This window comes from Oenanthe melanoleuca, chromosome 1A, assembly GCF_029582105.1.
Source record: "Oenanthe melanoleuca isolate GR-GAL-2019-014 chromosome 1A, OMel1.0, whole genome shotgun sequence".
Lineage (NCBI taxonomy): Eukaryota > Metazoa > Chordata > Aves > Passeriformes > Muscicapidae > Oenanthe > Oenanthe melanoleuca.
This window is the reverse complement of record NC_079334.1, coordinates 4,685,853-4,711,729: the sequence shown is the minus strand read 5'-3', so window position 1 is coordinate 4,711,729 and position 25,877 is coordinate 4,685,853. Positions and strand designations below refer to the sequence as shown.

The 25,877-nt window shown below is 47.5% G+C and overlaps 3 protein-coding genes across 6 annotated transcripts; 2 read left to right on the top strand and 1 right to left on the bottom strand.

Moving 5' to 3' along the window:
- Window positions 1–932: 932 nt before the first annotated feature.
- On the top strand, window positions 933–9,356 carry LOC130262867 (zinc finger protein 501-like). 2 transcript variants are annotated; one of them, XM_056510381.1, is made up of 4 exons: window positions 933–987; window positions 5,603–5,696; window positions 7,025–8,330; window positions 9,221–9,353. In XM_056510381.1, the coding sequence occupies exons 3-4, from the start codon at window positions 7,101–7,103 to the stop codon at window positions 9,329–9,331; spliced, it is 1,341 nt and encodes a 446-aa protein (XP_056366356.1). In that variant the 5' UTR covers window positions 933–987; window positions 5,603–5,696; window positions 7,025–7,100; the 3' UTR covers window positions 9,332–9,353. The 2 variants fall into 2 exon arrangements, with proteins under 2 accessions (XP_056366356.1, XP_056366348.1); XM_056510373.1 differs by lacking the exon at window positions 933–987 and adding an exon at window positions 4,963–5,251 and having other exon boundaries at window positions 9,221–9,356.
- Window positions 1,783–4,928, bottom strand: LOC130262882 (acrosin-binding protein-like). The gene is made up of 4 exons (XM_056510388.1): window positions 4,805–4,928; window positions 3,766–3,981; window positions 3,319–3,413; window positions 1,783–2,790 (listed from the first exon to the last, which is right to left on the bottom strand). The coding sequence occupies exons 1-4, from the start codon at window positions 4,836–4,838 to the stop codon at window positions 2,353–2,355; spliced, it is 783 nt and encodes a 260-aa protein (XP_056366363.1). The 5' UTR covers window positions 4,839–4,928; the 3' UTR covers window positions 1,783–2,352.
- A 117-nt stretch (window positions 9,357–9,473) lies between the features above and the next one.
- On the top strand, window positions 9,474–25,871 carry DDX11 (DEAD/H-box helicase 11). 3 transcript variants are annotated; one of them, XR_008842158.1, is made up of 27 exons: window positions 9,492–9,713; window positions 9,789–10,013; window positions 10,446–10,532; window positions 11,869–12,026; window positions 13,119–13,164; window positions 13,704–13,811; window positions 14,322–14,409; window positions 14,873–15,075; window positions 15,601–15,753; window positions 15,856–15,902; window positions 16,664–16,743; window positions 17,868–17,912; window positions 18,037–18,104; window positions 18,504–18,542; window positions 18,994–19,117; window positions 19,612–19,746; window positions 20,200–20,312; window positions 20,602–20,674; window positions 20,991–21,094; window positions 21,641–21,790; window positions 23,696–23,764; window positions 23,934–24,034; window positions 24,444–24,528; window positions 25,102–25,177; window positions 25,333–25,487; window positions 25,614–25,699; window positions 25,784–25,871. XR_008842158.1 is itself a non-coding variant. In XM_056510330.1 (26 exons), exons 1-26 carry the CDS (start codon window positions 9,537–9,539, stop codon window positions 25,641–25,643), a joined length of 2,742 nt encoding a protein of 913 aa, XP_056366305.1. In that variant the 5' UTR covers window positions 9,474–9,536; the 3' UTR covers window positions 25,644–25,798. The 3 variants fall into 3 exon arrangements, 1 of the variants encoding a protein (XP_056366305.1); XR_008842156.1 differs by having other exon boundaries at window positions 9,506–9,713; window positions 19,609–19,746; XM_056510330.1 differs by having other exon boundaries at window positions 9,474–9,713; window positions 19,609–19,746; window positions 25,614–25,798.
- Window positions 25,872–25,877: the final 6 nt, after the last annotated feature.

Genomic DNA, 25,877 nt, shown 5'->3' with positions numbered 1-25,877 from the left:
TGTTCAACACAAAGTACTCAGAAATTAGATATCTGGACAAGCTGAATGTGTTAAAGCAGTGACCAGGGATGCTGTGGGAACAGGAGGGTCTGGGCTCATCTTTGCAAACATGAGATGTGGTCCTGGTTTTAATAAAGTACATCAGGCAGGAAGACCAATGTTCCTGGCCCCTTTTTTCATCTGCTTATCGTTTCCTAGGAGAGCTGCATCTTCTTCTCTAGTGTCTACCCTGGACCACATTCTCCCTCCATCTAATCTTTTACCCCATCCCTGCCCTTCTTTTTCCACTGGCTGCCATTTCTGTTCCCTTAACAGTGGTTTTGGGGCTCATGCTCTCACTTGATAGGTCAGTATTTACACTGCTTTTGAATAAAATGTTGGTTGTTTTTTTTTTTTTCAGCTTCCCTGCACATGGACACGAATGGAGGCAGAAGCACTCACATACAGAAGGAAACAAGTCAGCACTGGGTTCTGGTGACACCAAACTGTGCAGGGTGTGGAGGGAGCCTACAGGCGTGTCCCAGTCCCATCACCCTTCCTGCCTCCCATACATCTCCAAAGGAAAACATTTTGCTTTTTACTTTCTGAAGGTTTGGGCTTTGCAGTTTTGGGGTTTAGGGAGAGAAGAACAAGAGTTTTATAACTGATGACTGAAAGCCAGGATCGCTGGGTGCTGTGTGCAGGTGTGAGCTACGGCCCGCGAGCTGACGGTGCTCCCGGTACCAAACAGGACCCGAACCGCCGTTCAGGCCCAGCGGGGCCAGCGGCAGCGAGCCGGGGGCGGATCCGCGCTGCCCCTGGGCCGAGCTGGTCCCTCCCTCCGGGGGCGGCTCCGCAGAGCACGGGGCAGCAGCAGCACTGCCATCCCCATCGCATCCCATCCCATCCCGGGGGACGCGGCTTCTCCGTAACAAAAGCAGGGCGGCGCCGGACGAGCTGACGGGCTGGGAGCGCCGCTGCAGTGCCGGGAGAGCGGGGCCGGCCTCGGTAGGTGCGGGAGGATGGCCCAGGGATGCGGCAGGGCCTGGCCGGAGCCAGCCGAGTGGGAAATGTCCAGCATCTGCTCGTGGCTGCCAGATCTGGTACCCAAAGGCGTGGGCTGCCAGCCAAGCCCCGAGGGTGGGGGTGGCAAGCAAAGGCTGCTGCCAGAAGTGCCCCTGCTGCTGGAGCTGGGAAAGCTGTCAGTGCCCAGGCAATGGGAAAGGAGAGCACAAGCCTCAGGCAGGGATCTGGCAGCTTTGGGCACCTTCCAGGGAGAAGAGAACGAGCTGGTGTGCAGGAGTGAGTGTGCATTGTGTTAGCGATCCTGCCCGCTAGGGACTGTTCCAGGGCCTGCACATTTCCCATGTGTGACCTGCCTAAGGCTTTGGGAAAGATTACAGTTCCTAGAACAATGGAGGACTGTGATTTTGATATCTTCTTTCTAAGGACTTTCTTCAGTGGATAGACACAGAGCCTGTATTTCCCTCAGCTGTGTTTGTGTCACTTAGCAGTGTAAAGGGAACCAGCATCCCAGACCATCTCCACAGGGATGTTGCTTGGTGTGGTGCATCATTGAGAGAGCTGCCTCTGACCCCTTTCTCCTCACAGCCCTTGGTGGAATAGATAACAAGAAAGCCTGCAGAAGGAAGGGTGAATAGGGGATTCTCACTTCAGTAGTGGTCTCCTGAAAGCCAAAACTACTTAGACCTTAGATTGAGTTTGAGATAACACTATCTTTTTCTGAGTGGAGATTCAGAGAATCAGAGCTGGTTCTTTTAGCAGCAAGTGCAGACTCCAGATGGCTTCACACAGTTTTATTTACAGGCATGTTCAGTGTTTAGAAAAGAAACAGCACTTCAGCCAAAGTTCCTATAAATCAGACTGATTTTTTGTGAGAGACAAGAGGAGGCTCTCAATATGAATATTTATCCTGTGAGTTTCATAACAACGTTTCAGAAGTAGATATCAACTATGTGCAAACCCCAGTACAAGGAGAGCACTGGACCAGCAGTTCCCTTGCAGGGTAAGGCCTTTCTGCACTTGCAGAACACCCCTTGTGTATCTGTGTATGTATATTCACACTCATGTTTCCAAAAGTTCTTCTCTTGATGCTTTTAAGCATGAGCATCTCCCTTAAATGAAGAAAAGCCAACATTCTCCTATGACATCCCTTGAATGACACAACGAACACCAATAATGGTGAGCAAACAGTTTTTACAGGAGAGAATGGTATCTTTTCAATACATTTACTTCCAAGAGGATACCATCTTTTTCTTTGAATCCTGACAATAGCATTTCCCATGGCTCTGTTTCCCCATGCACTTGGAAGAGATGGCTTTTCCCCTGTGTTTACCACACTGTTGAGCTGTATCAGTTGGTTTGTGACCAAGACACATTTGCATTGTTCAGGGCCACTAGCAGGCTCGTGGCAGCCCTCCGCAAGTCTTCCTCCCGCACTGTCTTCCCAAGGGACGTCAATAACTTCATGGTCTGCAGTGAAGTCAGCACCTGTTTGTCCAGTATCCTCAGGAGGAGATCCTCAATGTCACTGTTGAGCAGGTGGCCTTGCTGCTGGTCGCTGGCTGTCACCTCTGTGGCTTGTGGGCCGGAAGGGTTTGGTTGCGTGCTCACGGGTAAGGAGGTGGGGATCACAGCTGCTTCTGTGCCAGGTCCAGAGCCAGCAGTGGGGGATGTGAGGACTGGCTGGGGACCAGAGCTGCTGGATGACATGGCATCACTGCTTGTGATGATGGTGATGCCTGCTTGGCTATGCTGCTTGGTTCTGTTGTGTCCTGGGCATGCAATCCTCTGTGGAGGAGAAAACGTTCCTCTGGAGAGCCTTAGGAGCAAGCACCTATGCACAGCCCTGTTCTGTGGGTTTAGCTCTCACTGCACAATCTCATCTTTTCCATTTCCTACTAAGATGAGCCCAGGAAAGCAAAATAAACCTTCATATCCTTTCCTTGTCAAGTGTCCCCATAAATCTTTCTTGGGACTCACAGTTCACTTTACTCTCTTCTAGCCTACATGTATCCCCCTGTCTTCTGGAGAAACCTAGATTGTCTCAACTTGGTTGGAAATGAGGGCTGAGGTCCTCAAAGGGTCATTTTCTTGAATAATGCCTTTTGCAAAGTTTCCTTTTTGGCAAGTGGCTGCAGGTGCCATCTGTGTTAGCTTATCAACTTGGTGTGAGTGCCCCTGGAAGGTGGGCTGCTCATGACTCTCTTCTGTCTTCCCTGTCTTTTAGCTTTCCGTTTTTGTATTTACTCATATTCAGGACTCTCTCTTTTTGCCCAGAGCATACCATAATCTTCAGGAAATAGCTAAATAACTCACCTTAAGGAAATACTTTTTCATAATACAGCGATAAAGAGAAAAGGTGCAGAAGTTGTGGAAGGAAGAATTTTCTGGCAGTTCGGAGCATATGGGCCCTACAAAGAGGCAAATAAAGACACAGATCCAGTGATGGACTCCAGTGTTGGCATCCCCCTTAGCAATGATCTCCCTGTGGAGTCACAGACCTTCATGAAAACCCCTTTTGAGAAACTCCACTGCTTCTTGGTCATCTTCATGACCCAGTGGGTGAGAGGAGGCTGGTCCTAGGGCTGCAGGCTCCAGTCAAATGTGACAGAGGATGCCCATGAGCACATGCCTTCTCCTCACTGCAGGATTGCTACCCACCCCTTCTCCTCCCCAGATCCTGAGTGTTTCTTCTGCCAGTGATCAGGGCCATGCAGGACTCCTGTCCAACTGCCTGCCCTTGGGAATCATGGTTGGCTTTACCTGGAGGGATGACTCCGTGGTTTTCATACTGATCCAGTTTCTGGACCAGTGAGTTCATGCAGCCATACAGCTCACGAAGTTGGCAGGCAGTTCTGGCTTGGATGGTGATCTGCAGGAACTTGAAGAAGTGATGGTATTCCTGGTCAGAGAGTGGTGTTCCTGGCTGCTGTGCCTTCGTGCCCCAAGGGCCGGCCATGCAGCCCCAGCCCAAGAGCACTGGTGGAAAATAGAGTGCAGGGAGTCAGAGGAGAAGGAAATGCTGACCACGGCATGTTCAGAAGAGCTAGAGGGCTGAATCCACATCTCTGTTGCCTTTTCTGGGTGCAGAACCCAGCACATGGAGAATGCATTAGCAACCTAGAGATGGAAGGTCCAGACCTGTGGAATACTTGCTTTGCCCATAATAAAAGGAGTGACAGTACGTGGCTGAGGGACCTTCACCAAAGCTCTGGTGATTCAAATCTTGAACTGGGAGAAATGTCTTGGAAATCATGGCTGAAACTGAGAATATTGCTCTGTTGTCAGGGCTGGAGCAAGTAGACTGTTTCCTTCCAAGATTTTTAGCCTCTGAAAATTCTCTTCCTCTGGCTAAATAGGTCTTTAACCAAGGTCTTCTCTCAGACCTCTTTTTCCTGCTTCCCCTGTTGCTATACTGGGCCAGCTCTTCCCTCTTAGCTTTCTGGGTTAACTCCAGACCTGTGCCTTAGTGCTCGTGTCTGGTTTAATGCACCCAGCTGTCCCTGTCATGGCATCTACAGTCTCCACCTCTGCTCCAGCCTGTGCCCACTGCATCTGACTTGTGCCTGACTCTTAGGTTGCTTTGTGGCCTTCCTTGATGAATAAAATACCAACTCCAGTGGTGAAAATTGCCAAAATTATAAGCCCTGGAATCTTTGCACCTGAGGCATTGGAGGGTGCTTCATCCCTTCCTTTTGCCTCCAAACTGCCCAAGCTGAGGAGCTATGGGGAGGGTGTAGAGCACCTGGGTCAGCTGCCCTTCCTCACAACTGGGTTTGGAGGAGAGACATTTCCTACTCACCAGACAAAGCCAGATGAGCCCACAAGGCCATCATGGCACTGGGAGCAGTGCCTGTGACAGTGGGGCCTACTTGCACTGCTGGAGGTGTCACCTCTGCTGCTTTGCCACTGATGTCACAGACACCTGCGTTCCAAACACTCCATCCTCTGCTGCTCCTGCTTCCTCCCTGCTGCCCCCTCCCCCAGGCAGTGTTTGTGCATGAGCAGGTGTGTGTGACTCTTTCTTCCTGCTCATTGCCAGCCCTGTAAACTCCCTCTGGAAGGAGGCAGTCAAACAGCCATTTTTCTGGAGCACCAGACAGGAAATTCTGCCTTTGGGCTGCAGCTGTTGATAGTGTGTGAGCAGATCAAAATCTTGTCTGTTGCCCAGATCTGTGTGTACATGGCTGATCCATTAAAACTGGATCCACAAAGCTCTAGACCATGGCAGAAAACACTAGGAAAAAAGGTGATGGAGAGAAAATGGTTTGAGGAATCGATACTTTTCTTACACAAAACTCTGTCAGGAGGCATTTTTGGTCTGGAAGTGCAGCAGGAAGAGCATCCAGACAGACACCTGTGGGAAGGCAGTGAGCTGTCAGGCAGCTCTCTGGACTTGTGGTTGACCTGTGTGTGCTACCTGGTTATTGGACCTGAACAGTGGTGTCACACTGTGCATGGCATGTGACAGTGACCCTGACTCATGTTTCTGGGCATCATTTTCCTATGGTCTAGGTTACTTGCAGCTCCTAAATACTTATCCTCCTGTAATCTTTCTATGACAGGTATTTATTATGTCTGTTTTCCTTCCTCTGATCAGGACCTGCAGTCCCCAGCTTGGCTTTAAATGAAGAGAAGCAGGTTTTTGACCAGAAGCAGCCTAACACTGAGCCAGTAGAGAGACTGCTCACAAGGTGAGAAATTGCATGGAGCATGTCTGGGAAGGGAAGAGCTGAATGCTGAAAATTGGGGTGTACCATGCTGCACACTGCACACTCACCCTGCCTCTTCTGCTCTCTCAGTAAATAGATTCTGCATCCACAAAGATGTGTAGGTAGAGTATAGCAAAGATGAAACACAGTCCTAGGGTATTTAATACCCTTTCAAAAAGACTCTGTCCAAAATTAAATCAATCTTGTGTATTTTTCAGCAAAGAATATACTCATAATGTTAAAAGACATAAACCAAAGTGTGGCTTTTTCTTATTTTTGTGCTGATAGTATTTGATAATATTTGGGTCAGTTTGCTGCTTTGAGGTGCTTTTGAGTACCTTTGTTTGTATCACAAATGTTTTTCAGCCCTGAGTGTTGTAGACAAAACTTTGGGGATTGGTATAACCAGTGTAGTAGTGTCTTCCAAAATCTGCAGATCAGCTGAAACAAAACCTGAGGTGTTTAATCTGCTGCATCACCTCCTATTCTATGTGACAGAATGATGCTTAGTCTGTAAGCAGTGCTGTCCACTTCATCCTACCTCACACTCCAGCATGAATTTCCAAGGTGTGTCTCCAAATGAGTATAACCCATGGAAAAACAAGGAGCCTCCAAATGTTTCAGTCTAAAGGTTAATGAAACAGTTTATCATTCCACTCAGTTGTTTATCTGTTCTCTAGACAAAATTTAGATACGATTTGCTGCAGAGCTTTCTCTTTAAGGAAAAGGGCTATGACTGGAAGGAAGAAAGGAAATAATCTTTTGGGTAGGGTTGAATGTTTCTGTGGTGTTGGCTGATTTCTTCCCCGATCAAGTATGGGAATACTGGCTGAAGAGCAGTGATTCACAGGCAGCAGGAGAAGCAGCTGCAGTGGGACTTATTAGGGGAAGCAGTCATGATGTTCCTCTAACCTTGCTAGACATGGGAACTTTGAAGGCAGGCAAGTGACAGGTCTTGCCCTATAGGGCTGCAACTTTGACAGAGGATCCCCTTTGCAGACTGGGCCACAGTGACCTCCCATCCTTGAGTCACATTCCCTTCTCACTCACCTCAGTCTCCATGTGCCCTGAGAAGATACCAAGGGGCTGTATCCTGTGCTGTCAGCTCCTGGTGCCTGACGTGCAGCAGGTCTTGGTGGTCTCCCTGTCTGGACTTTCCCCCCAGAGAAAGCAAGGACTTACTCATTGCCAGTTCCTCTGTTCACTCCAGCAGGTGACAGGACCATGGGTGACACTCAGAAGGGCAGCCTTCATCAGGAACTTCATCGGGAAAGTTCAATGAGAGCTGAACTCCATCTGTTCCCCTCCAGGAAGCTCACGGGAGATTCCCTCCAGGAGGCTGATCAAAGACATGACTACAAGCAGGAGCTGAAAACAGAAAGTGAGATGGAGATGTGTTTTCCAAAGAGGCAGGGAATGGCACCTCCTTATGGGATGGAAGTCTGGGAGTGCAGGGAGAGTGGTAAAGCCCACATCAGCAAGGCTGTCCTTGCTGGCGAAGAGCCAGACCTGCCCATGTGTGGGAACAGTGCTGTTTGGATTCAGCAGGTGGGGGAGAAAACCTACAAGTGTCCCGAGTGTGGGAAGAGCTTCAGCCGGAGTTCATACCTGAGCCAGCACCAGAGGATCCACCTGGCAGAGAAGCCCTTTGGCTGCTCCGAGTGCGGAAAGAGTTTTGCGCGCAATTCGGACCTGATCAAACACCGGCGGATCCACACGGGGGAGAAGCCCTACCAGTGCAGCCAGTGCCACAAGACCTTCAGCCAGAGGTCAAACGTGATCAGGCACCAGCGCACCCACACGGGAGAGAGACACTACCTGTGCAACGAATGTGGCAAGAGCTTCAGCCAGAACTCGCATCTCATTGTCCACCAGCGAAGCCACAAGGGTGAGAAACCCTTCAATTGCCCGCGGTGTGAGAAAAGCTTCAGCGACCGCTCCTCCCTGATCATCCATCGGAGGGTGCACACCGGAGAGAAGCCCCACAAGTGCCAGGAGTGTGGGAAGCATTTCCGGGACAGCTCAGCCATCATTCGGCACCAGAGGATTCACACGGGAGAGAAACCCTACGAGTGCCCGGAGTGTGGGAAGACCTTCCGGCAGAGCTCCTCGCTGGTGACCCACGTGCGAACGCACACGGGTGAGAGGCCCTACAAGTGCCCTGTTTGCGGGAAGGGCTTCAGCCAGAGCTCGGCACTTGGCACTCACCGCCGGATCCACGGGGGAAAGGCCTTGCCCGTGTGCCAGGGCAGCCTCCTGCCCAGCCCCTTCCAGTGCACCGAGTGCGGCCGGAGGTGCAGCGACCGCTCGGCTCTGTCCAAGCACCAGAGCCTGCACGGCGAGGAGCGGCCCCACATCTGCGTGGAGTGCGGGGACAGCTTCCGCCGGAGCTCAGCTCTCAACGTGCACCTGAGGATCCACCGTGGTGAGAGACCCTACAAGTGTGAGGAGTGTGGGAAAACCTTCCGGCACAGCTCGGCCCTCGGTGCCCACCTGAGGATCCACACGGGAACCAAGCCCTACAGGTGTGTCGAGTGTGGGAAAACCTTCCGGAAAAGTTCAACACTTAAAGTGCATTTGAAAATCCACGCGGCCAAGAAACCACATAAATGTCTGGTGGGTAGAAGAATCCTCACCTCCCACTCACTTCTGCCATAAGCCTGGTGTGCATGTTCAGAGCAGGAATTAAAGTAGTTTTTGGGGGTACCTGAATGCATGGTGAGAACCACAGTGGGGAGAGACTGACTGGAGACATGGTGTATCTGGTGTTAGGGCTGGGTACTTAACCCCAGAAGCACAAAAAACTTCAGGAGATTTGGAAACAGGGAGCTAGTCCCAAGAGTTGAGTGCTGGGAGTTTAGGAAGAGTGCCAAGAGCCTGAGGAATGAGCACCAGCTTCAGGGTAAGTGGATACTGGAATATATGCTAAAATAATAACTGGGAGAATTGGGCTTGTAAAATACAGCTAAGGTGAAGATCAAAATAAAGTGTTTCAGGTTGGTTCTGACTCAAAACTTGGCTTGTTAGACGCTGTAGTAGACTTAGGAACTCTTCTTTCTATTACTTTCTCTTACTTTTCATGAATGTAATAAGTTTACATAGTGTTTGACAAGGCATTTCCAGATCTTTTCAGAGAGAGACTTTGGAGCGGAACTTCATTCTGTTTTCTTTCTATTTCCCAAATCTTACATGGGACAAAGAATTCCTATCTCATGATAGCTAGGTAACACAAAACTAATGGCTGTTCCCAGAAAACCTGGATGCAGAAGCACTTCCAGTTGAAAGGCAGTCTGTAGGTTCTCCCAGATCTGTTGTTGCTGATTTGAAACTCCTTCCTACTTGGGACATCAACAAAACATAGACAAAAATGTGGCCTTATTATTTAACCTAGAAAGCAAGGATTTGCCCCCAGATGTCCTAGTCTGAACTGGTACAGGGAGAGTTCTCACTGATGGTACAGAGACTGATTGCAATTGTCTTGTTCTTTTTACCCCACTCTTCTTTAGGTCGCTATTGTTTCCAGAATGTTAACACAAACAGTTTGGCACTTAAGGACTGCGTATTATATAAACCTCTTCTATACCGCAATGTTTTATTACACTGCGTTTCTGTCCTAAATAAAAACCTTTTTTTCCCCTCAGTAATCCAATTTTCTGTCTCTGCGTGTGATGGGAGGGAACGGGAAAGAGGGTTTGGAGCTCGGGAAGGGGAGGTCTGTGCGGAAAGGGCGGCGCGGGGCGGTTTTTCCGCCGCGTCACGGGAAGGGGCGGCGGCGGCGGCGCCCGGTTCGAAGCGGGGCGGGACGGAGATCACCGGCATGGGATGGAGAGCGGCGGGATGGAGAACCCCGGGCCGGAGAGCGGGGCGGCGGCGGGCCCTGCAGCGGGCCGCTTCCCGTTCCCCTACGCTCCGTACCGCATCCAGGAGCAGTTCATGCAGGCGCTGTACGGCGCGCTGGACGCCGGCCGGGTTGGCATCTTCGAGAGCCCCACGGGCACGGTGAGCCCGGGGCCGAGCCGGGCGGGGCCGGGCGGGGGCGGCAGCGCTGTTCACCGTGTTGGCTCTCCGTGACAGGGCAAATCGCTGAGCCTCATCTGCGGGGCCCTGTCGTGGCTGCGGGACTGGGAGGAGAAGCGGCGGCGGGAGGAGGAGCGGCTGCTGGCGCAGGACGGGCTGAGCTCGCAGCGGGCGCGGCCGGACAGCGCGGACACGGGCCCCGTGTCCCCGACCCGCGACCCCGACTGGGTCACGGCCTTCGTGCAGAACAAAGAGGAGCGGGACAGGGTGGACAGGCTGAAGGTTCGTGTGTGGAGGGCGCGTGAAATAAGGAGGAAAGGGTCTGATACCGTATAGGCACAGAATGGCTGGGGCTGGGAGGGACCCCGGGCTCACCTGGAACAGCCTCTCTGCCCGTGCAGGCGGCTTTTTAGCATCTCCCGGGAAGGAAACTCGTTCTCTCCTTTGCCCCTCTCTCTGGGCAAACTGCTCCTGTATCCTGGATAATGACTGGAAAAAACGGGAGGCAAGTTTGATGGTGGTGTGTCTTTGCCTGCGGAAACTACAGTGCTTTTAGCAAAGTAACACTCAGTAGGCGAGCACTTGAGAGAACAGCATCCTGTACTGGCAGTTTTGCTTCCATCAGTCTTTTTTTATGCCCAGAGCATAATTAGTGATACCAAGGGTTGAGGACTAAATCTACTTCATCCTGCCTTCAGTCTCCCTTTTTTGCAGGAAGAACACATCAGAAGGAAAAAGCGAGAAGATAGCCTTGAGAAAATTCGGCACAATGTGCAGTTAAAATATGCAGCAAAGAGGAAGGTGAGTTATTCCAAATACATCAGAACTTTCCCTTTTGGTTATCTTCGGTGTTGTTCATACTTGCTTATGTGTGACTTCACACTGAATTTTCCAATTCACCTGTTGAAGGAGCTCTTTGTATGAGGTTTCTGAAATTGGTCATCTGATATTATTTGTTACATTTTCTTTTAAAAGTACAGATGTGAAAAACAGTTTGTGCATTGATAATTTTGTATGACAGTTTTTGCATGTTGGCAGAAATTATGTGTGTTCTGGTTGTCTTCTGGCCCTCTGCTTTTCTTTTAAAAGCTTTAATACTCTGAAGCTTTTTTTAGGAAGATCTCTGTTTTATGAGCATGTGTGAACAGTCTGTACTTCTGGAATAAAAATGGTATTGAAGTCCACAGATACATATTTCCTCTCATTTAGATGCATAAACTGGCCTCAGTGCTCTTGATGCTTATTGATTATATGAGTCAAACTTCCCAGAAATACTCAGCTCAGGTCCCCAGCTTGACAGATTTATTAGGCTGCCAGGCTATTAATTTCTAGTATGCTCCATCTCAAATACTCTAATGTTTTGGTCAACTCCTGTTAAAAGGATATGACAGGAATAGTAAAGAATGGCAAATAAAAAAACAAATGGAACCAAGAACTTGTCTCTTAAAAGAGGATGAAGAGCATGTAAAATGAGAAGTATGATGAAAAGCAAGAAAGCAAATGAGAGAATTATGGAGATTTGAAATAGTGACTGGTTCATTTTTTCTGTAGTGCTTACTAACTGCATTTTCTGTATAGTGCCATAGTAGTAAAACGCTCATTGATGTTGGAAGATGCTGTTTTGAGATGGAAAAAATGAACTTTTCTATGTCGTGACACAAAAGTTAATCAGAAAACTGTACTTCAACAGTTTAATTGAATTTTTGTAGAGAGGTAGACTTGTGTTAGAGTAACAGTCACACTACTGGAGAAAAAACAGCAAGAGAAATCTTGTTCTAAACCAGATGCTGAGCTTTGAGTTAAATGTGCACAGAGTGTTTATATCCTTACATGTTTGTTTGTTCAGGTTTATTTATTCTGCTTCATCGTGCAGATATCTTTTATGGGCCACTTTAAGCATTTCATTGAGGGTCTATTAGTTCAGCAGGCCTTTTGCAGAGAAGATCCTTTATGTTTCCCCTTCATAACCATCTGTATGGGCAAGTCTTTGATTGTTAGTAATAGCTGCTTTCTGTGTGGCTGAACAGCTTCAGCCTTCTGTGGGGGACTGTGCTGTCTTCTGACCTGTCCATGGCATAAAGCAACCCCTGTGCTACTCTTTTTATATAGGAAATACTGTGCCTTTGTGTTCTTCCAGAGATGTGAGGAGGATGAGGCAAAGCGCCTTCTTCAGCTCAGCAAGGAGGCTCTTTCACAGGGAGCTGGAGAGGGTGTTCTAGACCAGCTGGATCACAATGAGGAGGAGCTGATTCTTGCTGAATATGAGAGTGATGATGAAAAGAAGGTGGTATCTGGGTAAGGACAGGGGCTGAGGGAACATTTTCTGTCTTAATTTTTGTCTTGCCCTGATTAAAGCAGTTGTGCAGATTTTATTAAATAGTATTTCTCACCTTTTCAGATGGTGTAAGGTGGTAGTTGTTTTGGTGTTTTATTTAATTGGTTGTTTGGGGGAATTTTAGTTTGGTTTTTTTAAACTTATGTTAGACTGATCTGAGTGACTTGAAGTGCTTTCTGAGAAAGTGCATCTTAAAATGTATGCCCTGCCTTTATCCATGCCCAGCTTCCCAGAGTGCCTCTGGATGCTGAATTAATGACTTGAGATCAAGCTCCTTGCATTAGAAAAGCAGAATGGAACTCAGGACACCAAAGGAAGTTGTCAGTTCTGCAGATTAGCACTGGCATCTTTTGATACTTTAAAGGCAGAGATGTTCACGTTTCTGAAGACAGAGCTTTGTCATGAAAACCCCATGCACATTTTCTCTCTCATGCATTTGCTTTATGCAGAAAGCCAGAAGCCATACTTCAGCACAAAAAGTCAAACACATTTAAATTACAAATTTACTAATTACTATCTAGACAGATCCTTCTGCCTTAAAAATTGAAGAACACTTAACTGCTTTTTTTATATGTAGTTAGTTTATCAAATATTGAACTGCTGTTCCTTTGAGGAGTTTTATGGCAGCTGAATGCTTTCCTGAAGCCTTTCTTTATGCAATATCTGGAGGGTGGTAAATTGCTTCTAATGGGAAAGCTTTACAAAAATAAATAAATAAGCTCACCAAAGAATAGTATAGCACTAATTAGCTTATACCTGAGGCTTAGAGGCCCCTGAATCAAAAGAAAAAAAGATCTTGAACTTTGAAAAGAGGCACAGAGATTTTTCCTTTAAAGAGAAAGGCTTGACTTGATTATGCACATTTACACTGTTCTTAAAAAGTTAATTTTTCTTTTACCACCTGAGATAGTTCTGAGACCCTTCTTGAGATGACTTAATCATCTCTCTTGAGACCTCACTCTTGTGGTGGAGCATCATTGATTCTTAGTGTGAATCAAATGCTGAAAGGTGGTCTGCTGAAAGGAAACTATTTCAGCTTTCTCTTTTCTTAGGCTGGAAGAAGATGATGATGATTTGGAAGAGGAGCATGTGACTAAGGTGAGATGAGGAAATTAAATAGTGCCACTTCATAGAATAGTGTAGGAGTGAGCAGAGTTATGGCTTCCTTGCACCTTTCCAACAGTCAGGCAGTACAGAAGGATTTAGGAACTAGCTTCCAAAACCTGACAGGTTTGTTGGTAAAGACAGCTAGTTCTGCTGTGCTCATCTCCTGCACTACACTGCCTGCCTAAGCAGCTTGCTGTGCTACCACTGCTTAGTTTTTGCTGCGGCTTGCTGTAAAAGCACACAGCAATAAATAGTTTTTTATTACTCTCCCATGGTGAGTCCCTGCTTTATAGAGACCTTGGAAAATTCAATGGAAATAAAGGGCAAATGCAGAGGAGAAAACAAAGATGGGACTTTTGGCCTCAGCAGTTTTAAGGTGACATTCAAACATGTGCCTTCCCTTGTGCTTTTGAAGGTATGAGCAAGGTGAACCTTGTTAAAGTGCTCAGCTGCTTCCTTATAGGACTGGTCTCAGGTAGGGATTGGCTTCCATGTGCTTCTTGTCTTCCCTTTGTTCTTCCTCGTTGCAGATCTACTACTGCAGCCGCACTCACTCCCAGCTGTCCCAGTTCGTACACGAGGTGCAGAAAAGTCCTTTTGGCAAAGACACACGTCTGGTCTCCTTGGGATCCAGGCAGGTACGTGGTGGTGTTCTCAAGGGACCCAGAACACATTGCCAGGAGCTGTGTGGATCTGGTGCCCCAGAAGTCACCTTGGGGACTAGCTGAATCTCCTGTTCAAAAACTAAGGCAGCCATGAGTTGCAACACATCTGTGTAATGTACATTTTTCTGTGAACTCTGTTTTAGTAATTTGCCTTTTGATGTAAACACAATAATATGTTTTACCTTTTCTAATATGGAGTATTACAGATGTCTGAGTCATTGAGAAGGTGCTCCTCTCAGTAAACTAGTACTTCTGGCAGCATTTTTTAGAAGCTGTTGTGTACCAGTGAGCCCTCTTTTTCTCTTTTCTTTCTCCTAAGTTTCTGTGGGTCTCGAGCATGTTAGTAGCAGTTAGACTTTTCATTTTTGGAATTTGGACTGAGATTGCTTTAAAGAAAATCTTTTGTTTTACAACAGAGGGTGGACATGGGGGCATCCAGCTGTGAATTGACACCCTTCCTCTTCCTCTCTTTGCACGTGGCAGAATCTGTGTGTGAACGAGGAGGTGCGACGCCTGGGTGCTCTCCAGCTCATCAATGACCGCTGCATGGAGATGCAAAAGAACAAACACGGTAGGAATGCTCCCAGCCTGGGCAACCAGTTCCTGATAAAGGTGTCATCAGAGTGTGGAGACAGTGGGCACTGACAGTCAGTTCAAACAAGAGTGGTAGGAGCTTGGAAATGACAGGTTGGAGGAACAGGAATCCTTGGTGCTTTTCTTGATGTCCAGGCTATGCTGAGATCAAGATGAATTTTCTGAGTGTCTTAAGCTGGTCAGGACTTCTGCATGGAAAGATACTTGTGTTTGTTAACTCAGTACTAGAAATGTTGGAAGATGTCACATTCTAAATCTAACTGGGAAGAGTAGTGCTCACTGTGGAGATGGAAATGTTACTGCTGAATAATTTTAAAATTGTTGATAGGTCAGGAATACATAGGACAAAGCTTGCCTTGAAATCCAGGGGGTTCTGCAAAGTAGTTGTTCTAGGCTGTTGTGTGTGTTGCTCATAGCTTTCTTTTGATTTCTGCTGTTAGAAAAGAAGAGTGATGAGGAGAATGATGGGAAGAAGAGACGTGTGAGTCGCACCGTGTGCCCATTCTATTCCTATGAGCAAATGCAGTTTCTCTGTGATGAAGTTCTAGTGGAAGTGAAGGATATTGAGCAGTTGGTGTCCTTGGGAAGGGAGACCAAAGCCTGCCCATATTATGGGAGTCGATTCGCCATCCCTGCTGCTCAGGTAAGGCGTAACACTTTTAGTGCCATTAATGCCAGGCACTCTAAGAATGAACTGATCCTACTCTGTTACTTAGACTGGGGGGGGTCTATAAACAGGCTGTATTTCTGCCAGCTGTAGTTCTGCTCAGAAAAGCAAAGGAAAATGAGAATTCCCGTCAGAAATTCATAAGAATACTGTATGTTTCGACATTTTTAAATACTCAAACAGTTCAGCAATATGAGGCAATACTGACATACAGGTGTATTCTTAGCTCTTACACCACTCTTCTTCCTTGCTGAGTTCTCTCTGAAGACATGCTTTCAGTGCTCCAAAGGGGATTTGGAAGGTAACCTGAGCCCACATGCAACTGTAGCATATTTGCATATGTGCTCCTGGTTTTGTTCCTACCTTTCCCCCAATAAGAGTACATCACTTGGCTGAATTCTGCATGGCCCTCTGATACAGGCTGTTAACGAGTGGTTGTAGAATGCCTTAAGTTTGTAATGATGAGAGCTGGAATCAGGGCAGTGTGTGCTTCTCCTGTAGCTGGTGGTGCTGCCCTATCAGATGCTTTTGCATGAGCCTACCAGGAACGCTGCCGGGATCAAGCTGAAGGACCAGGTTGTGATCATTGACGAGGCTCACAACCTCATAGACACCATCACCTGCATCCATAGTGCCGAGGTCAGCGGCTCTCAGGTGAGTCACAGCCTGGCCTGCTGATGGAGAGGGAGGTCTGCTTCCAGCAGTGCCCTTGCTTCTCTCATTTATAACAACAGCTTCTGCTTTCTATTTGTGTAGCTGTGCTGTGCCCACTCCCAGCTGTCGCAGTACATGGAGCGATACAGGTGAGGATCTTGGGAGAAACAGCTCAGCAGAGGCAAGCTCTGTGGATGCCTTGGCTTGCCTCGTGGCTGCAGGGTCCTTCTTGCTTTTCCCCAGTGGAAAGTTACTGATTGAGAGTTCTGCAGATGAAAAGACACTTGCTTCATTATCTCTCTCTAGAATCCAAGTTAGACTCCTGGGACTGGTGTTAAGCAGCAAGGGGATACCCTGAGGATTCTCTTTTCTCCTTATGCATTTAGTTCTTTTCCCAATATCTTCCTCTGATCACTTGTTGTTTGTGATGCAGAGTTTCAAAAGATTCAGTCTTTCATGTCTCTCCCTTAGTCTTTCATGTGCTGACTGGCATTATGGTAGAAGCAGCAAGCTTTGAGGAGGAGGAAGCTGTATGTGGGTTTTGGCTCTGCATCTTGCCATCCCTGCAGAGGCTGATTGTTGTGTTCAATGCTAATAACTCTGAAATTTTTGAGCATTATTGCAACAGGATGTTGAGGCATCACTGCCATTGTAATAAACAAACTAAAATTAATATGCAAGGAGAAGTGCAATGGTAGGAACAGTGTGGGAAGCATGGGTAAGTGCTTTGGGATGACCTTGGGCAGGATATCCAGAAAACTCTGCCCTGTCACAAACAGGGACAGTGAGCCTGGAAGAAATCCTGTCTCTCCAAAATTAAGAAGTGTTCATGTACTTGTTTTTGCAGCTCAGCTGCTTTCGTTAGTCCCTGAAGAGATTTTGGGGCCTAAACACGTCTCATTTTTCATAGGAAACGTTTGAAGGCAAAGAACTTGATGTACATTAAGCAGATCCTGTATTTACTGGAGCGGTTTGTGGCCATGCTGGGAGGTAAGAAAACCTCTTTTGTCTCCAAGGATAGTTAGTTAGTGCTTCCTCAGGACACTGTCCCCCTTGCTTCTCTGCAGAGACTGCAAGGAAGTGTTGCTCATGTATAGGTTCAGATGCCTACAGTAGTTTTATTTCTCAGGCTGGTTTGTATGTGGGGAAGTTGTCTGGTGTCTACTTGAACCTTTCTCTTTGTTTCACTAGCTGAGGAGCAGCAAATGACATTGTAAGTTGGTAGAGGCAGTTTCCTTCTCTTTCTGTGTGGTTTTGAGATCCATTTGGAGTGGGGATAATGTAAGATGCTAAGTGAGAAATATAGCAGATGTATAACACTGTAGCACAAAGAAGTGCATGAAATAAATCTCTAAGTCACCTGGTAGTAAGGCCTCTGTGTATGTCAGCATGCATCTGCAGAATGAATCTTTCCCAACTGGTGCCTTTCCTTTTGTAAGAAAATACTATTTTGCTTTGATTTTCGGTCCACAGGAGTTTGCAGGGCTCCTTTTCTCCAATGATCTGTTTGCTAGACCTTAGTGTGTCTTGAGGAGGGAAATGTCCTAAGTTCATATAGAACTTTCTCCATGCCAGGGAAACGCAGCCCTTTGGGACAGGGGCTGCAAAAGTGAGATGTGAGGTGGGTGTTAAAGACTAGGATGTAAAGAGCAGTGAATCCTGTTCTGTTGGGCTCTGGGCATGTAGGTGTCCTTAGGTTTTTCCCCTCCTCCCAGTTGCCTGCCAGCCTCTGTGCTTCTCAGCTTCCTGCTGCTGCATTGAGGGGTGAGGGATGTGTTGCAACCCTTTCCCTTTGTCTTTGCAGCATGATGACTACATAGGGTGTGAGCATTTCTGATCACCCAGAAATGCTTCCTGCCACTTCCTGCCTGAAGGAATGTAGGTGGTGTTCCTTGGGATGCAACAGCACACTTGTTCTGCAGTGTAGGGCTACTCTACAGGGCAAATGAAAACTGAGGGGAGCTGATGTTTTGTCTGTATAGCTATATTTTGCAGATATGTAGTTACTTCTTGGCGGTTTTTTTGTGCACTGTACCTATCAAGCTCAGTCTTTAGTTTCCTGTTAATTTTGAGATATATTAAAGCCTTCCTTGAATTGGTTTCATGCTTTACAGGTAATGTGAACCAGAATCCTGGATGCCAGGCAGTTTCCCAAACAGGTAAGACTGTAGTGAGCTCCTGGGGTATGGAGCTATCAGTCAGGGACATGGGTGTGGGCAGTAAGGGGTGCAGGCCCAGCAGCAGCTAATAATTTCTTTTCCCCTTTTCTCTCTTTTCTTTCAGGGACAGTACTAAAATCCATCAATGACTTTCTATTTCAGAGCCAGATTGACAATATCAACCTCTTCAAGGTAATGCAAAGATTGTCTGATAGGGCACAGGTGGTGTCTTGTTTGAGATTATTTGGAGTGTGTGTGAGAGGTGGAAGTAGAGCCAAAGCCCACATGGCAGAATCTGCTTTCTAGCTGTCTGTAGGCAAAGCTACACTGTAAGGGCTGTGGATGCAGAAATGTGGCTACTCCAGTAACCTGACTCCCCCCTTGAACCTCCAAACACAGCCCCTTAACACTGTGTGTTTCCACTCTGGAATGCCGTTGTAATAAACTTGTCTGGTTTGTAGTGCCCATGAAGAGCTGTGCACCTCTCCCCAAAACACAGGAAGTGACAGCCTTGCTGGACAGGGATCAAGGACAGCAGGATGGGAGAAGAGGTGCTGAATGCCAGTTCATTTTCATGTCTTCCTTCAACAGGTCCAGCGGTACTGTGAGAAGAGCCTCATCAGCAGGAAGGTACTTGTCCTCTCAGCAGTGTTCCAATGCTGTTTCACACCTGGAGTTTGAGATGGAAGATGCAGCAGGGTTGGAGCTGTTCTCCACCCTGTTCTGCAAACAAAGTGGTTCCTGTAAAAAGTAGTATGTGGGCAGATTAACTTTTGCTTATCCAGAAAAGAAATATACAATGTGGTGTACCACAGTATTCCAGTGGGTGGCAGTTCTGTGCTGCTTGGCCTCTGATCTGCCAGCCAAGTAGGCTGCATTGCACTGGAAGAACAGACATCAGAGACTTGTTTTGCTTTTGATTCAGTGGTGGAGAAAGGTAATGGGAGCTGATACATTCTGATTAGGCTGGTGTGTGAACACCTACTAAGGACCTTAATTTGTGGCAGGCCAGCAAACCTGCTTTTATCCTCTCTGATTCCTGCTGTTGGTAGTCTTAGTCTTTCTGGCTTTTGCTTGGCAGCTTTTTGGGTTTGTGGAGCGATATGGGGGCCCTGCCTCAGCAGTGAAGATCAACAAGGAAAACCAGAAGCTGGCTGGTTTGCAGAACTTTCTTCTGACCCTTCAGCAGGGATCTGATAAGGAGGGTGAGTTCAGGCATTCTCTCCTTGCATCTGTGGGCAGAGTGAGGATGTGGAACCTGCATCTCTCTGCATGAGGAAAGGGGGGAAGCAGATTTGCAGAATGAGAGACTGGAGAAGGTGTCCTGCATGGGTGTTTTTTAACAGCTCTGTTCATTTGATTGGTGAGGTCCCTTTCAAGCTGAATTATGTAATTCCATATTCATAGCACATGCACTCAAGCTTTGCACTTCTGTGACCTGCTGGCTCTAGGACGTGAACTATTGCGTGTAGTAGCTCTGCTTAGTGGTGCCATCCACAAAAAACCAGATCTTTCTTTTATATTTTTTTCATTTAGTAATGAGACAGAATTTGGGTTTTCCCCTTTAATGGGTCTTTGTTCTCTGCCTGCAGATGTAGGCCAGGTATTATGTTCCTGTAGAGCATGTTTTGTGCTTAGCCCCTGTCTTTAGAAGCGTGGCCTAAGTTGCTTGCCTTTCCTTTCCTTTTTGGGCCAGCAGGTACCCCCCAGAGCCCTCCTGTGGAGGCTGAGCATGACCAGCTCCGAGCTGCCTCTCCACTGATGCAGATTGAAGGATTTCTCTCAGCCCTTACAAATGCAAACCAAGATGGCAGAGTCATTCTCAACAGGCAAGGTACTGGCAGGGGTGAGCTGGGGAGAGATGGCACGAGTCAGTCACAAGCAGGGTGCTCCACTGGCACTGAGGGAGGAAATATAAGAGGCTGTGGGGAACCTGCAGCAACATTTGTGCCATCTGTGATGTAGGCTGGCCGGCTTGATCAGTCTGAGGATGCTTATGACCCCAAGGGAATTTTTAACCAAGGGCATTGGGGCCAGAGTTTGCAGAGCTCTGCTCCCACTTTGGATGTCAATTTTTGTCCTGCTTGTTGTACAGCTCCAGGGAGATTAGGAAGCAGAAGATAACTCCCAGATTGGCATTACTTGCTGCTGCCTCTTTGTGTTGAACAGCAAGTCCTTACTTTGAGAGGTGGGGACCTGTCAGAGCGCCCATGTCAGGAGGGAAGATCTCATATCCCTGACTATGTGTCACAGCTAGCTCCTGAATGCTCTTCTCTCCTTTTCCCAGGCACAGTTGGTCAGAGCAGCCTCAAATTCCTCTTGCTGAATCCAGCTGTCCACTTTGCCAAGGTTGTGGAAGAATGCCGTGCTGTCATCATTGCTGGAGGCACCATGCAGCCGGTGAGGGAATAAGGATGCTGTGCTGGGGTCTGAGGAGGTCAGCGGTGCCATCTGCAAGCCGGGGTGGAAAGAAAGCAGCCAGGCTGAGAGCTAGCACGGGGAGCACTTGGAGGACCTGGTGATGGATCCGTGGCTCTGCAGGGCCGGGATCCCCAGGGATCTTTGCCTTAAGTCAGCGCTGCTGTGCGCGGGCAGAGGGCGCTGCTGCTCCGCTGTTGGCCCGGGCTGGTGCTGCCCGTGTAGTTTTTGGGACACTGTACTTTACTTGTGTTTCTTTTGTGCATCTTAGGTGGCTGATTTCCGAGAGCAGCTGCTGTGCTGTGCTGGCGTGGACCCTGCCCGTATTGTGGAGTTCTCCTGTGGTGGGTGTGCCAGGCTGGCAGGGAGGGCTGTACTTTGCCTTTAACACTATGCTGTGGTGTCTTTCCTAAAAATCAGGGCAGTAAAGGGGTGTGAGTTCCCTTTCATTCTGACCTTCCCTGTGGTCTTGACTGGTGTTGGCAGTCAAGAATTCCTTCTTCCCAGAGGCTGAGGGGATGGAAGTTGGAGTGGCTGAGTGACTTAGGCACTTTTGGTAAATGTTTGCCTCTGTCACTTGAATGCAGTTAAAGTTCTTCAGCTCATGGGGTTTGTGCTAACAGCAGTGATGTTGACTCTCACTACTTGTTTTTTCTCCAGGACATGTGATTCCTCCAGAAAATATTTTACCCATCATCCTCTGCAGTGGTCCTTCTAACCAGCAGCTGGAGTTCACTTACCAGACCAGAGACCTGCCTCAGATGGTCAGTTTGTCCTCTGCTCCCTTTCTTGGGATCTCTTTTTTGCTTCACATGCTTCTATTTCAGAGGATACACTCTCTGTTTAAGAGCTGGGCTGAGCAAAAGCCATGGCAAGGGAAATCCCAAACCACAAGAGCAGCTGCAGGTGTTTTGGCCCTTCTTCCTTTGGCAGGCCAGTAACACCCAAGGACAGACACTAGGTCTGCTCTGCCTCTCAGCCTGAATCTCAGCCAGATGTGCTAACCAGCTCTCAACATTTGTTTTAGTGGGACAGCTTCCATCCACTGAGGGAAACCTCTTTTCCTGAATGACCATGGCTCCACAGCCGTAACAAAAACCCTGGGCTAGGGAAGAAGGCCAAGCAGTGAAAAGCTTTTTAGTGATGCCCAGCTCCCCATGGGAGTTCTCACAGATCTGGCATATTTCCCACATTTTTTCCTCCCCTTAGGCATGTCATAAGGAAGGTGTGATCCTGGGATTGAGCAGAGAATTAGAGTGGCATTAGCTGGGGCTCCTGTCAGCTGCAATATGCTCTCATCTCTCTTGCAGATGGATGAGACAGGTCGAATCCTCTGCAACCTGTGCAATGTGATCCCGGGAGGTGTGGTGTGCTTCTTCCCCTCCTATGAATATGAGAAGCAGGTGTATGGACACTGGGAGCAGACAGGGCTGCTCTCCCGCCTGTCAGCCAAGAAGAAGGTGATTGTGCAGCCAGGGAAGTTGGTACTTTCCGTGGAGTTGTCAAAACCCAGACAATTCCATATGCATTCCAGGCCTCTGTCTGAGTTATTCCCATAGTCTGCACAGCAGAGCAGAATGGGTGTTTATCCAGCTAATCCCTCCAGTAAGAGATAAATGATACTGCCCGGGTGGCTGAGCACCGAGCTGTGATCTAAATGAGATTGATTGCAGCTATCCATTCTTGAAGTGCACAGTCTGTGTAGTGGCCATGGTGGCAGGCAGTCTTTGTTTTCCATAGCCAGCAGGCTTGTTCTCTTGTGGCTAGTTGGGGCTGTTCAGGTTGAGCTCCTACAGGGAATTTGTTTTTCCCAGGCTCATCTGTGTCCCTTGAGCACAGACCAGCACAGCCAAGGGCTAGGTAGAATGATACAACACTGCAGTTCATAAGACAAATGGGATTTTGCTATCTGCTAGAAGTAGAGATGAGAACTGGGAGACTAGCAGCAGTGACTCCTGTTGAAGGAGCAGTGAGAAACATTAAAAATGGAGATCAGTGCAAATATAAAATCTTTGCAGCGACTCTCACAGGTATGTGAAAGCTGGGTATTGAAAGTCAGGCAGTTCGGGCTGCGCTGCAGGGATCTTGGATCATGTGCTAGGGGAAAGGAAAATTACAAATGCCCTGGCTGTGACTTCTGTTTCCCAAAAGATAATCAACTTACCACATTCCCAGATATTTCACAGCCTTGGTGATTCTTGGCATTCTGGCACATGGGGCAGCCTGTAGATTTTTGGGTGGAAGCATTGTGCTTAATTTTCTCTGTGTTTGTAGAGTTACCACTCTTGAGTGCTTTTCAGGCGTGTCCTGTCAGGGTCCCAGTGCTCTGCCTGGTTCCTCCAAGGCTTTGGATCACACACAATTTGTTCCAAATTTCAATTCCAGTTTGTTCTGTTTAGCTTTTGCAGTGTCCAGCAAATTGGGTATGTGTTAGCAAGACAACTGGGTATAAGTGCAGCAAGTGTGACTTTCAACTGCCCACATACAAGATCTTAGAAGGGAAGGTTCAAGGCTTTCCTGAGGTTGCTGTGGTGAGATCACACTGAGATTATACACAAACCACACAGGGAAAGTTAATTTAAATCAGAGGCTTAAGTAGCTACTTTTCAATAAGTTAGTTTTGACTTGTATTTGTAATTGCCACTTATTTTTCCACTGGAAGACTGATTTTGACTGGTAAAATTTGATATTACTTCTTGCTAACCAAAGGAAAACACATTCTGTAGGTTCTTTAATATTACAGAGAAGATAAATGTTGGATGTCTTGTTTACTAGGAAGGCTACTTGTGTTTTAGGCCAAGGTACAGCACCTATAAAAATACAGCTTAATTAACTGCAGAGGTTTTCAGTAACTAATTAGGTCTTCTAGAATAACATAAAGAAATATTACTTTATTTATGCTTTGCATAAAAAGCTAATTTATTCACTGGGCAAGGGGAGCCACTGCTTGGAATTAATTGATGATTCAAATTGATTTGTCCTGTCCCTGTCCTCCAAGATCTTGCACTGTAGAGTCTCCTGACCCCAGAGAGTCTTGATTCATAGGTGCAAGAGGTGCACATTGCTTTTCTGCCTCTCAGCTCTTGGATGACTTAGAACTTCTTGCAGTATTGAACAAGTCTGCCAAAGCTGAAAGGGAATGTTGGAGGGGCAGAAGCAGCTGCTGCTCCCTTCAGAGCCCAGCTGAAAAGAGCTGTAGTGCATTTTCAGGTGGAGGGAAGGTACTGGTTAAGTTAGTTTTTCAGGCAATTTTCCCTTCTGTGACCTTAATTCTATATGCTGTTTAATGACATGGGGATAAAATGATTTCCTTTCTTTAAACTGTTTGCTTCCTATTTCTGTAACTGATGAACTGTGCCTGACAGATCTTTCAGGAGCCTAAGAAAGCCAACCAGGTGGAGCAGGTGCTGGTGGAATATGCCAAGTGCATAAAGGTAAGCTGACCAGGCAGGCTGGTGGGAGTGTGGCAGGCCAATGGGTATGGGAATGCTGCAAAGGAAGGCACTTTTGACAAGGAGAGGGCTCTAGCCTAGCTGTGGGAGTGTTTCTGAAGCACAGAAATCTTCCCTGCTCTCGTTTAAGTTGCTGGTCCCTCTCCTGCAGCGCTGCAGCCAGACAGGAGGACAGATGACAGGGGCCCTGCTGCTTTCTGTAGTTGGAGGCAAAATGAGTGAAGGGATAAATTTCTCCGATGACCTGGGAAGGTAAGGTGACTGCTCCTTGGAAAGCCAGCTCTGGCTTGTGGTGTAGTGACTCCAAGCATGGTGGGCATATCAGTACTTGCACAGATAGAAAATCCTGGGGAATCTGTGACTTAGCTGATGCTTACAGCAACAGGAGGGTCTGCTGGGTGGTGTAAATCCTGCCTGTCCAGGCCTTCTTCCAGTGAATAATGCAGTTAGGCTTGCTGTGCTAGATAATCACTTTGTTCTGGCACCCTGAATCCCTCTGCAGCTCTGTTCAGCACATGCTTGTCAGACTGCTGTGCTTTATTGCTGCTTTTGGTTTCAAGGGCTGGCTGTCTTTCAGGGGTGCAGTGACCTCTAATTTATCAGTCTATTGGCAAAGTGCTCTAGGATGAGACATTAAGAATAATGCAGTCCTCCCTTGCAGGTGTGTGATTATGGTGGGAATGCCTTACCCCAACATTAGATCTCCAGAACTCCAGGAAAAAATGACTTGGCTTGACAAAACAATGGTAAGAGCCACTTACACCTCTGTCTCTTTCAATTCTGCTTTATAGTACTAACTTCCCAGCATATGAATCCCAGAGCTGCCTTCAGAAGTTTTATTTTCTTTGAGCTTGCCCTCATTTCCCAGACAGTGTGGTACTGAGAGCACAGGCTTCTCCAGGCTGCTCCTGAACAGGTCTAAACACAGGGAGGAAGTTGGATGGAGGGAAATGCCACCAGAACTTGCTGGTAACTCTGAGTTCCAAGGGGAGCAAGGACCCTTCAACCCTGTGGGGGTGGCAGGGTGGTAGAACCTGCTTGCTAGTATCATTTGTCCTTTCTCATTGCTCACTGGAGGTGCTGTTCCTGGGGGCAAGATTTCTGCCTTCAAGGGGACCTTGGGTTGGCTCTTTGTGAATACTCAACATACTTTTCTGACTGCAGCCTTTCTTCTTTTCCTCCTTACTCTCAGCTTGGGGTCTGCCTGGCCACCCGCTCACCCTGCAGGGGTAAAAGTATTTACCTCACTTTGTCATTAAGACTTCCCAATTTGATTTACATCTGTTCTGTGTTCAAATTTGCCTATTCCTTCTTTCCAGCCCAGAGCTGCTGGCCAGGCACCGAGCAGAGTTCTTATTGAAAACCTGTGCATGAAGGCAGTAAACCAGTCAATAGGTAATTCATCCTTCCTTGGACAGGCTGGGGGATATGAAATACACTGAAGGAGGAGGGTAGGAAAAAGGATGCATTACAGATGATGGGAACATGATCTTCCTTGTCTGAGAACAAACAATTGACTGGGCCATTCTTTGTTTTTATCCTCTGTACAGGCAGGGCCATTCGCCATCAGAAGGACTTTGCAAGCATCCTGCTCCTGGATCACAGGTACGCACGCCCTGCCATCTTTAACAAACTGCCCCAGTGGATCAGGGAGAGGACCCAGGTGAAACCTGCCTTTGGATCAGCATTTGCTGAGTTAAGAAAGGTCAGAACTCATAATATCTTATGTCCTGCTACCAACACGGTTCCCCACTGTCCTCATCTGGACTTTTTCAAGCCTTCCCTTTAGAGTAAGGCCAAGGACAAACTGCCTGGTTTTGTGTGTTCCCAGTTCCATCGAGGCAAGTTGGATGCTTTGTGATGTGGAGCAGAGAGCACATGGTATTTGTCATTGTGACTTACACCTCTGAAGACTAGGTAAAGTAACACAAGTTGCTGCTTTTCTGTACCTTGGACTTGGTAAAATCTCTGCATTCTGCATTGTGGATGTTTTCTGTTCAGTATCTGAGTGCCATGATGATGAGACAGCCTTCAGCAACACAGCCAGGAGAGAAACTGTTTGTAGGTCTGAGGCAGGTGAAGACAGTAGCAGCAA

Bases quoted from the DNA above. Each gene is read 5' to 3' on its own strand.
- LOC130262882 (XM_056510388.1), bottom strand. From the start codon at position 4,838: ATGATGGCCTTGTGGGCTCATCTGGCTTTGTCTG. The intron at 3,414-3,765 runs GTAAAGCCAACC...GCCTCTTTGTAG, and splicing joins CCACGGAGTCATCCCTCCAG to GGCCCATATGCTCCGAACTG. The intron at 2,791-3,318 runs GTGAGTTATTTA...TCTCCTCCACAG, and splicing joins TGAAAAAGTATTTCCTTAAG to AGGATTGCATGCCCAGGACA.
- LOC130262867 (XM_056510373.1), top strand. From the start codon at position 5,227: ATGGCAGAAAACACTAGGAAAAAAG. The intron at 5,697-7,024 runs GTGAGAAATTGC...GTTCCCCTCCAG, and splicing joins GTAGAGAGACTGCTCACAAG to GAAGCTCACGGGAGATTCCC. The intron at 8,331-9,220 runs GTGGGTAGAAGA...ACTCTTCTTTAG, and splicing joins AGAAACCACATAAATGTCTG to GTCGCTATTGTTTCCAGAAT.
- DDX11 (XM_056510330.1), top strand. From the start codon at position 9,537: ATGGAGAGCGGCGGGATGGAGAACCCCGGGCCGGAGAGCGGGGCGGCG. The intron at 10,014-10,445 runs GTTCGTGTGTGG...CCTTTTTTGCAG, and splicing joins ACAGGGTGGACAGGCTGAAG to GAAGAACACATCAGAAGGAA. The intron at 20,313-20,601 runs GTGAGGGAATAA...TGTGCATCTTAG, and splicing joins CTGGAGGCACCATGCAGCCG to GTGGCTGATTTCCGAGAGCA.